We start from the raw sequence: 15,345 nt of genomic DNA on the forward strand, positions 1-15,345 counted from the left end.
ATTGTATCTTTGGTTCTTCAAGTTTATTTCTGGCCGTGCCTTGTGGATCTTTTTGAAGGATTGGGCAGGCGTGGCACCCTTTCGGATTGTTCTCCTTTGCAGTGATAAAGCCCTCGACGTAGATCATTTTGGTATGCATCAGTGCGATGAGAGTTGTGTGATCTTTTAAAGTCTCATTTAGCGATTCATATAATTTGCAGAAAGGGGCTAGAGCGATTGTGATAGCTGACACTATCGTCATCATGTCTGGGTTTTTTTGTGGGGGTTTCTTTGGGTGTCGTGTGTGAGTGGGTTTTGCATCTGAGTGGCGTCCCAAAAGGTAGGTCGTGAAGGGGCCTGTCCTCCAGCAGGCTTTGTGTGGGATGGGTTTCGCGAGGCAGATATTTTTCTCCCCGGGGCGAGGCTACTTGTGAAAGGTCTAGCCTGACGCCTGAGTTGGCGAGCGGTGGTTGGTTTGTAGGAGGCAGTTGTGGAGATTTTCCCCGGGTGACCACCTTATCGAGAGCGCTGGTGTCGCTCGAAGTGTGCTCTGGGGCGGGGAGTTCACCAGTGGGTTATCTTGTGGCGCCAGATCCGATACAGTAGTGCCGGTTAGGGGTGTGCTGTTTCGGTTGGAAGAGCGGACTATTTTGCATGTTTTTAGGGCTGGCTGCACGGGTTCCATGTGATAATATCCCCGCAAAAATATTGCCATACAAACATTTCGCCATATTTTTGCGGCGATATTACCCCATGGAACCTGCAGGGGACACCCGCGCAACCTCCATATATTTTTAAAGGGAGCAGGGGACACCCCCGCAAACCCCCCACCCATTTACCCCATAAATTATCCCGACCAAAAATAACGCCTATGGCCGTTCCCGATGACCATATTTACGGCTATATTTTTGGTGGGGATAATATTACCTGATACCGCTGCACGTCCACTAGAGCTTCTAGGAATTCATCATCTGTAAATTTGTTAAGCACCTCGTGCTTTCTTTTGCCTTGTCGTGTGAATAGTTATTTTAGTGAGTTGCAAAGGGTAGTTTTTTAACTTAGCCCCTTGAAGGGCAATTGGAGCCCCTTTTTAGTTGGCGCCAATCTTTTGGCTTTCTTATTGGTGTTTTTTTTCCTGGTGTTTGTTTCGCCATTAGGGTATGCGCTCCTCTTCCAGAATTAGATGGAGGGATTCCTCCCTCTTTTCCAGAGGTTCAGGGTGGTAATTATATATGTTTTCCCATTTGTCTCCTGTGCTGTCCGGCCTGGCTGAGCCACTCGTTATCACTTTGTTCTCAGAGGGAGCCGGCTGTGGTATGGTGTCTGCCACAGGGGCGCACAAGAGTCCGATGTGCTGCTCAGAGGTGCCAGCAAGTCTTTGCTGAGCGGCTTCAGAACATTTGGGCGGGGCTCCTGGAGCTCCGATGGGCTGGAGACCCAGGCGGTGTGGACTTGAGCCGCGAGCGGCACTGCGGGCCCCCTCAGAGCCTGAGGAGCGCCTGGGCGCAGAGGGGGCTCCGGTGAGGCGGCCCGTCCCATGGGACTGGCATCTGGGAGTATCGACGCGTCTCCAGAGACCTCTGGGTCGCAAGGATCCTTCTGCAATTCTTCACCAGCCAAAGTAGGTGGCGATTCAAAGGATACTTGATGATTTGTTTTGTTGGCTTATGTTAGTGGCACTTCAGAGGCAGCCTCCCGCGCCTGGGTTCCCACGAGTTGGAGCGTATCCCTCGCAGTCGGTCCTTCGACTGACTGCACTGGGATGCTTCCAACACCAGAGTCGAGCTGGGCGTTCTGTGCTGCCTTGCTTTCAATATCCTTGCAATCCGTTGAGTTGTCTGTCTGTGGGATTCCAGGGCTTAGAGCCGGGACCCCGGCGGCATCGTCTGTTGGATTTCGGAAATCCCGATGGATGGGTGGGTTTGCTGCCAGCGTTTGTGCCCCTTTTTTGGAGGTTTTCTGGGAGTTAGGCACCGATTTCGTGGTGCAAGATAACGCGCCTGCGGTGTTGCAGGGGCTGCTTCCTGGCAGGCTAACAGTCGTGTTTTGAAGACCTTGTGGTCTTTGCTTAGAAGGATGTTTTTTGAATGACAGAGGGCATGATGGCAGTTGAGTTTGGCGAGAACTACGCAGGCGCCTTTTCTCTTCTTCAGCCCCCTCATATGGTATTACTACAGGGAAATGTTGGTGGTTGGCTGGGCTGGAGGCCATGTCCTTACCAGTCCTGACAGGGACTGCAGAGACTGCACTCGACTCTGCCACGACTCCGCGGTTCAGGAGGGATTAAGTATCCTCCCACAGGTAGACAGTGAAGATAGCCTTAGCAGCTAGAGAGCGTTGAATGAAGTCGGCACAGCAGAGACTGCACTCGACGCTGCCACGACTCCGCTATCTTTATGTACATCACCCTGTAGCTAATCAACCCTCCATTCTGTAAATCCTAACTCCCCAGCTTGTTATGGTGATTAAAAACAAGATCTTTGACTTTGAAAAGAGACACCTATCAAGCGAAACTATTATATTAGAGTACAGATAGGGAGAAATGGCAAATGAGGAGAGACACTGCTCTGACCCCGCCCTCCGGCGCCACACTTCAGTCCCCTTTTCCGTGTCGACGGGATTGGGCCGAATTCACCAGCGCTCCTGGGTTTGGCTTCGGCCATGTAATTCCATGTGCTGATACTTCTTCTCTTTGTCGTTTTTGTCTTGTCATCATTCGGGTACTCGGTCCTCAGGCGACACGCTCCTCCCTGGCGCATGTCAACTTCCACAGGGTTCAGCAGGTGTCCATCCTGCAACAGGCTCTTCCCAACTTCAGACCCCCACACCCTCTGCCTACGTTGCTTTGGCCCCGACCACGGCTGGCAAGCTTGTTCAGCATACAACGCCCTGTCATCGAAATCCCTGAAGAACAGACTAGCCAGGTGGAGGGAGCTCTTTCAGAAGTCGCCTCCAGAGGACCTGAATAACTTTCGGATTGTTCTCCTTTGCAGTGATAAAGCCCTCGACGTAGATCATTTTGGTATGCATCAGTGCGATGAGAGTTGTGTGATCTTTTAAAGTCTCATTTAGCGATTCATATAATTTGCAGAAAGGGGCTAGAGCGATTGTGATAGCTGACACTATCGTCATCATGTCTGGGTTTTTTTGTGGGGGTTTCTTTGGGTGTCGTGTGTGAGTGGGTTTTGCATCTGAGTGGCGTCCCAAAAGGTAGGTCGTGAAGGGGCCTGTCCTCCAGCAGGCTTTGTGTGGGATGGGTTTCGCGAGGCAGATATTTTTCTCCCCGGGGCGAGGCTACTTGTGAAAGGTCTAGCCTGACGCCTGAGTTGGCGAGCGGTGGTTGGTTTGTAGGAGGCAGTTGTGGAGATTTTCCCCGGGTGACCACCTTATCGAGAGCGCTGGTGTCGCTCGAAGTGTGCTCTGGGGCGGGGAGTTCACCAGTGGGTTATCTTGCGGCGCCAGATCCGATACAGTAGTGCCGGTTAGGGGTGTGCTGTTTCGGTTGGAAGAGCGGACTATTTTGCATGTTTTTAGGGCTGGCTGCACGGGTTCCATGTGATAATATCCCCGCAAAAATATTGCCATACAAACATTTCGCCATATTTTTGCGGCGATATTACCCCATGGAACCTGCAGGGGACACCCGCGCAACCTCCATATATTTTTAAAGGGAGCAGGGGACACCCCCGCAAACCCCCCACCCATTTACCCCATAAATTATCCCGACCAAAAATAACGCCTATGGCCGTTCCCGATGACCATATTTACGGCTATATTTTTGGTGGGGATAATATTACCTGATACCGCTGCACGTCCACTAGAGCTTCTAGGAATTCATCATCTGTAAATTTGTTAAGCACCTCGTGCTTTCTTTTGCCTTGTCGTGTGAATAGTTATTTTAGTGAGTTGCAAAGGGTAGTTTTTTAACTTAGCCCCTTGAAGGGCAATTGGAGCCCCTTTTTAGTTGGCGCCAATCTTTTGGCTTTCTTATTGGTGTTTTTTTTCCTGGTGTTTGTTTCGCCATTAGGGTATGTGCTCCTCTTCCAGAATTAGATGGAGGGATTCCTCCCTCTTTTCCAGAGGTTCAGGGTGGTAATTATATATGTTTTCCCATTTGTCTCCTGTGCTGTCCGGCCTGGCTGAGCCACTCGTTATCACTTTGTTCTCAGAGGGAGCCGGCTGTGGTATGGTGTCTGCCACAGGGGCGCACAAGAGTCCGATGTGCTGCTCAGAGGTGCCAGCAAGTCTTTGCTGAGCGGCTTCAGAACATTTGGGCGGGGCTCCTGGAGCTCCGATGGGCTGGAGACCCAGGCGGTGTGGACTTGAGCCGCGAGCGGCACTGCGGGCCCCCTCAGAGCCTGAGGAGCGCCTGGGCGCAGAGGGGGCTCCGGTGAGGCGGCCCGTCCCATGGGACTGGCATCTGGGAGTATCGACGCGTCTCCAGAGACCTCTGGGTCGCAAGGATCCTTCTGCAATTCTTCACCAGCCAAAGTAGGTGGCGATTCAAAGGATACTTGATGATTTGTTTTGTTGGCTTATGTTAGTGGCACTTCAGAGGCAGCCTCCCGCGCCTGGGTTCCCACGAGTTGGAGCGTATCCCTCGCAGTCGGTCCTTCGACTGACTGCACTGGGATGCTTCCAACACCAGAGTCGAGCTGGGCGTTCTGTGCTGCCTTGCTTTCAATATCCTTGCAATCCGTTGAGTTGTCTGTCTGTGGGATTCCAGGGCTTAGAGCCGGGACCCCGGCGGCATCGTCTGTTGGATTTCGGAAATCCCGATGGATGGGTGGGTTTGCTGCCAGCGTTTGTGCCCCTTTTTTGGAGGTTTTCTGGGAGTTAGGCACCGATTTCGTGGTGCAAGATAACGCGCCTGCGGTGTTGCAGGGGCTGCTTCCTGGCAGGCTAACAGTCGTGTTTTGAAGACCTTGTGGTCTTTGCTTAGAAGGATGTTTTTTGAATGACAGAGGGCATGATGGCAGTTGAGTTTGGCGAGAACTACGCAGGCGCCTTTTCTCTTCTTCAGCCCCCTCATATGGTATTACTACAGGGAAATGTTGGTGGTTGGCTGGGCCGGAGGCCATGTCCTTACCAGTCCTGACAGGGACTGCAGAGACTGCACTCGACTCTGCCACGACTCCGCGGTTCAGGAGGGATTAAGTATCCTCCCACAGGTAGACAGTGAAGATAGCCTTAGCAGCTAGAGAGCGTTGAATGAAGTCGGCACAGCAGAGACTGCACTCGACGCTGCCACGACTCCGCTATCTTTATGTACATCACCCTGTAGCTAATCAACCCTCCATTCTGTAAATCCTAACTCCCCAGCTTGTTATGGTGATTAAAAACAAGATCTTTGACTTTGAAAAGAGACACCTATCAAGCGAAACTATTATATTAGAGTACAGATAGGGAGAAATGGCAAATGAGGAGAGACACTGCTCTGACCCCGCCCTCCGGCGCCACACTTCAGTCCCCTTTTCCGTGTCGACGGGATTGGGCCGAATTCACCAGCGCTCCTGGGTTTGGCTTCGGCCATGTAATTCCATGTGCTGATACTTCTTCTCTTTGTCGTTTTTGTCTTGTCATCATTCGGGTACTCGGTCCTCAGGCGACACGCTCCTCCCTGGCGCATGTCAACTTCCACAGGGTTCAGCAGGTGTCCATCCTGCAACAGGCTCTTCCCAACTTCAGACCCCCACACCCTCTGCCTACGTTGCTTTGGCCCCGACCACGGCTGGCAAGCTTGTTCAGCATACAACGCCCTGTCATCGAAATCCCTGAAGAACAGACTAGCCAGGTGGAGGGAGCTCTTTCAGAAGTCGCCTCCAGAGGACCTGAATAACTTTGTGAAACATCGAGCCAGGCCCAAGGTAGGGCCTCTATGTTCCATCGCACCCGCAAGGGAGACTCTTTCCCAAGGACTCGCCCACGCAGGAGGGACCGCTCAGGTCCTTGTACCAGCACGTTTACCGAGTCTGCTTCAGCTACAGGCCAAGGGATCCTTGGATCCTCCCGGTGACCGTGTTGAGGAACCAGAAGGTTCTTGTACCGCATTTTCATCCGAGGGGCTCCGCCCTTGTACCAGCTTTATGTCCGAGGGGCTATGCCCTAGTACCGGCAATACCTCAGAGGGGGCGCCTAAACGCAGCTCTACCGACCACCGGATCGAGGGTGTCACACCTACCGGGTCTATGCCCGAGGAGCAGGGTAGGCCTCGCGATCCACACTCAAAGTCTTGGAGGAGGCTCGGCCCAGCAAGCCGAGCAACACGAAGCAGGCACGTGGCAGGCAGCTCAACAAAATGGCCACTGTGCCAAACATGGGCACACGTCCATCGCCATTCCAGGAGTTCAGTGAAGAATGAGTGTCAAGGTGGGACTGGCCTCAACCAGGTACATGGCCAACAGCCTATTATCCTTTTTCGCAGGGCAGGTTCCCTCTGCGTCCTTACGGGCAGGGTATGCAGCAGCTCCCGTAGCCTCCCGCTACCCCGTCGATACCCCCTACCACCTCTCCGGCCTGTGAAGAGGGGTTCTTAGAGAGGTTCCTCTGGCTCATGAAGTCTCCTCAGATGGGGGTTATCCTCAGGGACGCCATTAGGGACGTGCTCCCTACGATGCTACGAGTGCCAGAGGCTCCTCCTCCGGCGCCCCAGCCCCGGCGCAGCCTCTGCCTTCGGCTCCACAGCCAGTTCCTCAGGCGGATCCACACCAGCCTCCGCCTCAGCCTACGGCTATGGTCTCCATACCCCAGCCTCTGGCTCCCGCTACTCCTCCACCTACGCAGGATCCTCCTGACCCACTGGATACAGGTGAGGAGGAGGATCCTGACACGCCATCCTCAGCCAGGGCTTTCCACGAACGTCTTGCAGGGCTGGCAGAGTACCTGGGCCTACCTCAGCCCGAGGTTGAGCAGCCGGCAGAGAGGGTTCTGGCTGAAATCCTTGCACAACGCCCCTCTGCCAAAATGGGAATTCCACTGCAAACCGATGTAGTCTCCTTGGACAAAAAGGGTTGGCTCAAACCCCACTCTGTCCAGCCTGTCAATCGACGCCTGAGCGCCAAGTACAGGCAGATGGAGGGGTATACACTCTTGCTGTCGGCTCATCCTCAGACACACTCCTCGGTGATCGCTGCGGCATCACTATACTCCAAGCCTCAGTCATCCTCAGCCTCTTTCTCGGTGACGCTGCTGCGCAAGGAGGAGAACATCTTGGGAGGCGTATGGGAAGAAGCTGTATTCCAACGCGTCCTTGCATCTTCATCAGGCCAACGCTGATGCCATGCTAGCTGCCGCTAACCAAAGGTTATGGTGGGAAATTGCAGACTTCCTCTCGGAACACCCTACGCAGAGCCAATCATGTTTTAAGGTGGGTCTGGCTGAGGCCAAGCTGGTGGCGCAGGACCTCATGGAATCCACCGTGGCCCATATTGACACCACTGGCCGTGCCATCTGTATCGCCACGGACATGAGGAGGACAGCCTGGCTCCGGGCAACGAAATGCAACCCAGAAAATTCAGGAACGCATATTAGATCTGCCGTTCTAGGGGGAGGGACCTCTTCCACTCCTCCACGGATGAAGAGCTGGACAAGAAGAAAAACAGCTCTCAAACGGCCAAGTCTTTATCCATCTTGACAAAGACCACGCCCAAGTCGTACACCCAGTCACAGCAGCTCCCCGACAGGGGGCTTACCTACGTACCTACACGTCCCGATTTGGCTGCCCCATCATTCTTTTCTGCGATTCAGGATCATGGGCTACCATTTTCAATACAAGGTCCTTCCTTTTGGCCTCAACTCGGCCCCCAGGGTCTTTACCAGGCTCATGAATACAGTGGCAGCCCTCCTCAGAGCGCAGAGCCTTCACATCTACCCATACCTCGACGACTGGCCCGTCAGGGCTTCATCTCCAGAAGCAGTTCACCACTCTTCCCATACCCTTATGAACACGCTGCACAAGCTGGGCTTCTCGCTCAATGTCAAGAAGTCGCAGTTGCAGCCTACGTAGACTGACATTCTTGGTCCTTATCTGGGACCCATGCTCCGAGAAGGTATTTCCATCGGAGGACAAGATCTCGGCCATCAAAAGGACCACTGCCCACTTCCTCAGCAGAGAGGCAACCTCAACTTGGTGGTTCCAGCATCTCCTGGGTCTCTTGGCGGTAGTTCTATTAACCTACCCACACACAAGACTGAGGATGAGGAGGATTCAGCTGCACTTCGTGGCCTCATGGAACCAAGAGCAGGGCTCTCAATTCGAGACTATCAACGTTCCTCCTTCTCTCCACCCGGACCTAACATGGTGGTCCAGGGACTGCAACCTGCGGACGAGCAAGCCCTTTCAGCTGCCCACCCTGCAGGCCACCATCACCACAGACTCATCGCTCAAGGGCTGGGCAGCCACCCTGGACGATCTCTTGGTCCCCAGCACCTGGACTTGACAGGAGCATGAATACCACATCAATTGGTTAGAGCTGAACGCCTTCTGGCTAGTGCTCAGAGCATTCCTACCAGTTCTCAGGGGCACGGTTGTCCTCATCCAGACAGACAATTCAACCAGCACGTACTAGGTCAAAAAGCAGGGAGGCACCAGATCCCCTCCTCTGTGCAGACTGGCAATCAGCATGTGGCAGTGGGCCCTGGAAAATGACATCTGGAGGGAATCCCACCTGGAGGCGGACAGGCTCAGCAGGTTGGCAGTGGACAAATACGAGTGGCAGCTAAACAACCTCTTTATTCAGATCATCTTCAACAGGTGGGGTCACCCCCGGGTGGATCTCTTTGCCACCTGGCACAACAAGAAGTGCCCTCAGTTCGCCTCCTGACATGATTTCGGAGCTGCCCAGCCTCTCGGAGATGCCTCCGATTCACCTCCCGACAGGCCCAGCACATCTTCGGGTGCAGCAGGGGGGCAGGGTCACCTACCCCGCGCCTCAGAAGCTAGCCCTCACAGCGTGGTACCTGAGCAGGTAACACTATGGCACCTCAGGCTCTTAACAGGCTAATCTGGAAATCATACAGGGTGCAAGGAGCAAGGCTACCAAAGCCCAGTATAAAAGCAAATGGACCAGATTCTGCCACTGGGCAGACTCCAAGGAAATCGACCCCCTGGCATGCACTTTAGACAACGTGCTCTCCTTTTCGGCGCACCTAGCCCATTCTGGTGTGCAGGTGGACACCTGCCGTACATACCTCGCTGCCATCGGTGCTTACAGGAACTCAGAGGAGGGGTTCTTTTCCTCCTCCAATCCTATCTGCCCAAGGTGCCGTCTGCTTTCCACTTGAAAGAAGAAATAGTCCTTCCTACGTCCTTTGCCGATCCCAAGGACGAGGCACAAAGAGTGCTGCACTTCCTGGATGTCAGGCGTGCCCTGAAATTTTACTTGGAGAGGACCAAGGGCTTCTGCAAATCGGATGCCGATTTGTCACCTTCGGAGGCTCAAGACCAGGCTATCAGGCCTCCAAGGCCTCCATATCCCGCTGGCTGGTCTCGGACATCAAGGAAGTGTACGAGGGCCAGCACAAACCACTTCCGGCCAACATACACGCCCACGCAGTTAGGGCCAAGGCAACGGCCATCGCATTACAGCACAATGTCCCGTGGCAAGTCATAAGCAGGGCGGCCACTTGGTCCACTCCCTCAGCTTTCTGCAAGCATTACTGTTTGGATGCAGGCTCTAGATCTGATGCGGTTTTCGGACAGGCGGTTGTCAGGAACCTATTTGCTTAAGGAGTGTCTCCTCTCCACCCTGGGGCTAAATTCAGTTGTACTCACCCATGCAGTATGGAGGAAAGGGGATGGGACGTAAGAGTAATTATAAGTTACTCACCGTAGTGACTAACGTACATACTCTTAGTCCTTAGTCCCCCTTTCTCCATACGTCCCACCAACCTCCCCTCCCTAATATTGGTGTCATTAGGCAATGTTAAATCTATTGTCGATGCGTCATTGGGGATTGAGGTGTGGCGCCGGAGGACGGGGTCAGGGCAGCGCATGCTCCCTGGGCCACACCCCCTTGCGCCTCTAAATTTAAAGGGGGAAGAAGGTTTTTTCTGGTGAAAAAGGTTCCGTCTCCCGTCCCTTGGAAGGGACGCCCTTGCAGTATGGAGGAAAGGGGACCAAGGACTAAGAGTACGTTAGTCACTACGGTGAGTAGCTTATAATTTCTACCCGTTGGGTCTACAATGTATTATATATTTACCTTGGTTTCTGTACAGTTTGATGCTACATCCAACCTTGTCTTACCATGGTTTTCTTTCATTTTTCTTTTTTTACCGTGGTGGTTGGCTACCCTCCATGTTCCTTTATCTATCATTCCATACTTTTCATTTTATAAGCTAAGCTTTGTTTAGTAGGCCTCATTTCTTTTTTTTTTTTTTATTCAGTAAAATAAATTGAATGTGCACCGTCACAAAGTGTTTCTATCTTCAAACAATAACCCATAGACCTATTAAATATCTTTTCACATTTCTCATTATGCGCTCTGTGGGAGCACATTAGTGGACTGGGTATTCTTAAAGCACCCTGGGACAAGCTACAGATTTCTAGATTCCTGACATGTATTTTTTATTGCAGGTGGTTTTCCCAAGGGTCGAATCCCTACACTGGATCCTCTGACTGGCTCTATTCTGGTGGATACTTTGACAGGGACTTCTCAGATTGTCCAGACATCTACTGAGCTACGTGGGCGCCTGAGTGCACCATCTCATCCGGACATCTCTGAGTAATCGCTTCCAATTCGACTGGTTTTCTTTCATGAAGATCGGATAGCCCAACCTCTTTGTGAAGATGACGTTTTCATTAGAACGGCATTGTTCACCAGTCAGGATTGGAAGGTCTATCCTTCATAGGGTTGCCAAATATTTCATTGCAAAAGAAAAAACTCTGTTCTACATGCTTCATGTTGAACTACCATATTTCACCAAATGAACTAAAATCGCCTGCAGTAATGTTGTGTCCAGGATTGCTTGGCACTCTGTATGCCCCGGTGATTGGAAGAGGAGCCAAACAACATGAATGGCTGCATCTCTCATCTTATCCAAATGAAACGGAAACACCCCTCGCTGCTTATTTTAACAACGTTGGTAAATTCTGTCCATCAAAAAGAAAGTGTTATGGAAGGGACTTGCAGGTCGACGAGGAATTTGGGGTTATAACCTGTATGTTTTCTGGGAGTGGGATGGATGGTGGGAGAGCATAGGTTTTAAATGAGCTGACAATATTGGTGTTCATTCCTTTTAGCCCGGGTAATTGGAAAATTGACATTGAATTTTAGAAGAGAGGGTGCGTAGGAAGAGTTAGTGGTAGCTCGGGGTTTGATGGACTGAAAAGCTATTGGCTGTTTAGAGGTGTCCAGACAGTCTCATAAACTTGAGAATTCTGTATTTTAATTCATTCTTCAGCACTGTGAGTTTTACTTCAAATGTACAGCTATTTCATGCACTAGCTTAGGTAGTTGTATGTAAAGGAAGGGGTATTTGCACACATCCACTTTTCTCTCCTGGTACGTTACTTTGTGAAGGACTCAACCCATGCATAGGAGGGTGTAAATTCTCCCCTAATGTCTTCACACCTTTCAGAGCTAAAAACATAACTGCTTGCATGCACAGTTTGCTAGCATTTTTTCTTTGCTATAGATGTTGTATATTCCACTATCTTCCTATTGGAATCTCACCTACACTTTTCCTTTCGTCTGTGATATGCTAGGGTATTTGTGGGTCACATTCAACTTTAATGTCTGAGGCTGGGGGTAAAGGGCAATAAATAAGGTCAAGGCAGTTAAGCTCAAAATATATGGGGCTCAAGAGAAATGGAGTTCCTGCTCTTATAAATGTGATGCGTATACATATACTTTTTTGTTTGCATAGAAATTTCTAAGCCATATAATGTAAAACCAATTGAACTGCAAATCAATTTATTGTAAATATTTATATAAATATATATATATATCTATCTATCAAGAGACTTTTTGGGAGATAGGATTCAAAAAATGTATGATAGGAGGATGTGTCTGTACTGTTTCAGTGTATGTGCCTATATGGTTATTTTTCTAATTAATGCAAGGTTTCATCATCATTGCTTTTAATTGTGCGATCAGTGGAAAGTAGCGTTTAGCTGCTGATCTCATCTGTTGCTTTCCTTGTGCCACCTATGGCTGCTTTCATCGCCCGCTATAAAAATAAGGCCCTTTGTATGATTTTTGTTATAGCTCTAAATATTGTGCTACTTTAATTTCAAGACATTCGGCCTCATTACAACTGTTCCGGTCCGATAACAACGGTGCTGGTAAGCCTACCAGCACCGTTGTTAACGGACTGGCACAGTAGAACTCTGCGGGTGGATGCCGTCCCACCCACCAGAGTCAGACCTGGTGGGCGTAACGGCACCTGCCCTCAGAGTGTCACGGAAGCACCGGCACCGTTATTAACGGTGCCGGTGCTTCCGTGGTCCCCATGGACTCCATGGGAATGGGGACTTATAATATTACTGGTGCCTGACTTCCCAGTCGCCAGGGTTATAATACCTTGGTGTTACCGAGAAGTCAGGCGCCAGTAATTTTATTCAGGTCTGGCGGCAAGCCTCCGGTATCACCAGCAGTCTTACCGCCAGACCCGTAATGAGGCCCATTCTGTACTAGACTATTTATTATCTGCATAAGATCATACTCAATACAAGGATGGGGTTCTGGCCAGTGAGGCGAGCTGAAGTGGGCCAGTTTTTGAATTACGCAAACTTCATGTGACCTAACGTCTTCACAACAAACAAAATATCACACATAATTAGCAATTTCACTACTGGCAACCGTAAGGTCGTTGGCAAGAGAGACTCTTCAAAGCCCTCTTCCTCTGTACAATAGGTCACTCTCCTGCTAAAGCCACGTTTACAGTAGATCCCCGTCAAGGAACAGTAGTTCCTTTTCTTACAGGAGGCTCTTGTTCTGACCTCGTATCAGAAGTGACCCCTTTATAAAAATCTCTTTCCAGTTATTTAGACACCTATCGATTCGTATACCTAATACTGCAATACATTAAGCAATAATGACCATAACCTAATCGTTTGTACACACAGAACAATGGTAAACTATAAATTAGCTATGTCTAAATGTCCCTCTGTAAACTTTCACCTTTTTCAATGCTGGTCTTACTTGGGTCTGTGTCCCTTTGACCTTTGTTTTATCATGTTGTCTAAGCAAGTGTTCCTTTTATATAGTGTCCTTTTGATTGCACAATGAAAGGCAACTGCTGGCAAAGTGAATGGAAATAACTATTATTTTTAAAACATATTACTATTGGCACAGGCATCCACACCCACACACTCGATGCTGAGTGTGGGCATGTTGCTTGTGTGCTCAGACGCACAGCCTCCCCTCCATAAAACAGTGCTTTTTAGGCACCAGCCACTGGCACAAGTCTTGCCTTTGAAGGAGATATTGCATTGACACTACAATACATCTAGACCCATTTAATAAAGTCTTTTTAATGATTGTAGGCAATAAGGTCCACCTTGCAGTTCATGTGCAGAGCCTCTCTAAATGTTTTATCTATGGAAAAAGTCATCCAAAGGATTTATTTTGTCTACATGTGAAATTTTAAAGTTATTTTCTTTAATAAAGTTCTGCTTTAATGATTGTGAAAAAATGCATTTTGTTAAGTGTGTGAATGTTAAGTTAAGAGGTGTGTGGTCTGTTCAGCTAACTGTACATATCAAGGAGCAATGTGGGTTGCGCTCACAAATGACTTAAATGTTTGTGCACACACTTTGAGTAATTTGTAGCTGTTGGAGGTGAACCGGCTGTCTGAGGAGACACTGTATTATGTATAAGGGTCTGGCACTACTTGAGGAAACTGCCATGTGCTTCCTGACCATTATATTCATTCAAAGATATATATGTATATATATATGTATATATATATATCAGACCACGAAATATGTTTTTATAAGAATGCCAGCAGGTCCATGCACTTCAAATCTGTGGTATGATTCTCTACATGGGTACCTCTTTTACAGCCATGTGGCTGCGTTTTCAATGGTGGTGTGCCCGAATGAATAACCCCAACATAACCTGGTCTCAAGACCTCACTCAAATCTTACTATGATGATCTCATTATTTACTGACGTTATCTACCATACGCTAACCAAAAGAATACTCTTTATTTAATTTCTGTTTTATTTTATTAAAAGGAAGTAGCAGGACTCCGGCATGGCCCAACATGCGAATGACTATCTTTGGAGGCACACTGGCCTATCCTCCAACCTCCAGATTTTCTCATAGGCCTGCTTGCCTTTGAGAAGTTGGACCACATCTGCTTGGACTAATGTGGGTCATTGTGGGTAATTTGTCTCTTCATAGTTCTGGCACCTGCATGGATCCGTCATCATCTAGGGCCTACAATTTGCAGCGGACAAAGTGTAAATGGAGCACTCACTTGCAACAAACCTGGTGTGTTAGAAGCCAAACTAGGATGCAGAACTTTGGCTGTGGTTATATTGGTGATTAACCACAATACATCTGAAGCTGCTTTAGCTACTGCTGTACAGAGTTTTCAAAAGTAAAATAATACAGAGGAGAGGTATTGAATAATAATTGTGGCTGTTCAGTAGGGTATTCCTTGCAGATAGAAAATTCCCTGGCATTAAAAGCTCCCCTTCGGGCTTCTAATACCATTGGCACTGACAATAGGTGGTTGTTTCCTCGATTAGCTCTGGATTCCCTGTTTCACCTAGCCCTAAATTGCTTGGCAGTAAAACTGTTTAATGTCCTGTATACCAAAATAATTGTTTACAGTTTCTAAGGTTGTCCATATAGGAGCCTGTTATCTAAGTTAAATATGTGGACTACATGGCACTAATGAAATAAAGATCTACCATTGCAGATTTGGCTCTGAGTTTGTCGCATTATTTCAAGTATTTTAACGTGAGCTTGTATGGTGCACATCAGCCATTTTGACAGCATTGTGGACCATGGTTCTGGTAAAAAATAAAAATAAGTAGGAAGGCTGTGGTAAGTGGATTGGGTGGAGAGGCAGGTGCAAATTCTGTGAGTGCAGGCTGTAAATATCAGATTACTGGTATGGTGCTATGAAACTAGTGGCAGTGAGTCTTCCGTTTTTATTTTTGTGTGTGTGAGTTAGTATAAGAGGGACTTACCAGCATTAGAGTTTATTTTGCCATTATTTGTATTTATTACATTTTTATATAGTGCTTTAAGCCAAGGCACTTTACATAAGCAACAGTGAATACATAAAAGCATTACATAATAAAACATGAATCAAATAACCGACAACATAGAGAACAATTTGCCATGCGAAGAATGAGTGAGCTTGTACTGTGAGGTAGCTGTGAGAGAGAACATAGGGAAGTGTTAGGTT

At 49.1% G+C, this 15,345-nt stretch overlaps 1 protein-coding gene across 5 annotated transcripts in view; it reads left to right on the forward strand.

Moving 5' to 3' along the window:
* Nucleotides 1-14,849, forward strand: part of OSBPL2 (oxysterol binding protein like 2) — a 1,093,509-nt gene extending 1,078,660 nt beyond the window's left edge. For all 5 annotated transcript variants that reach the window (XM_069650733.1, XM_069650731.1, XM_069650732.1 and 2 more), the window contains one exon: nucleotides 10,553-14,849. In XM_069650733.1, the coding sequence (XP_069506834.1) occupies nucleotides 10,553-10,655 (103 nt within the window). In that variant the 3' untranslated portion in view covers nucleotides 10,656-14,849. The remainder of the gene's footprint in view (nucleotides 1-10,552) is intronic.
* The last annotated feature ends 496 nt before the right edge of the window (nucleotides 14,850-15,345 follow it).

The sequence above is a fragment of the Ambystoma mexicanum genome, chromosome 3p, assembly GCF_040938575.1.
Source record: "Ambystoma mexicanum isolate Mex_15411 chromosome 3p, UKY_AmexF1_1, whole genome shotgun sequence".
Taxonomy (NCBI): Eukaryota; Metazoa; Chordata; class Amphibia; order Caudata; family Ambystomatidae; genus Ambystoma; species Ambystoma mexicanum.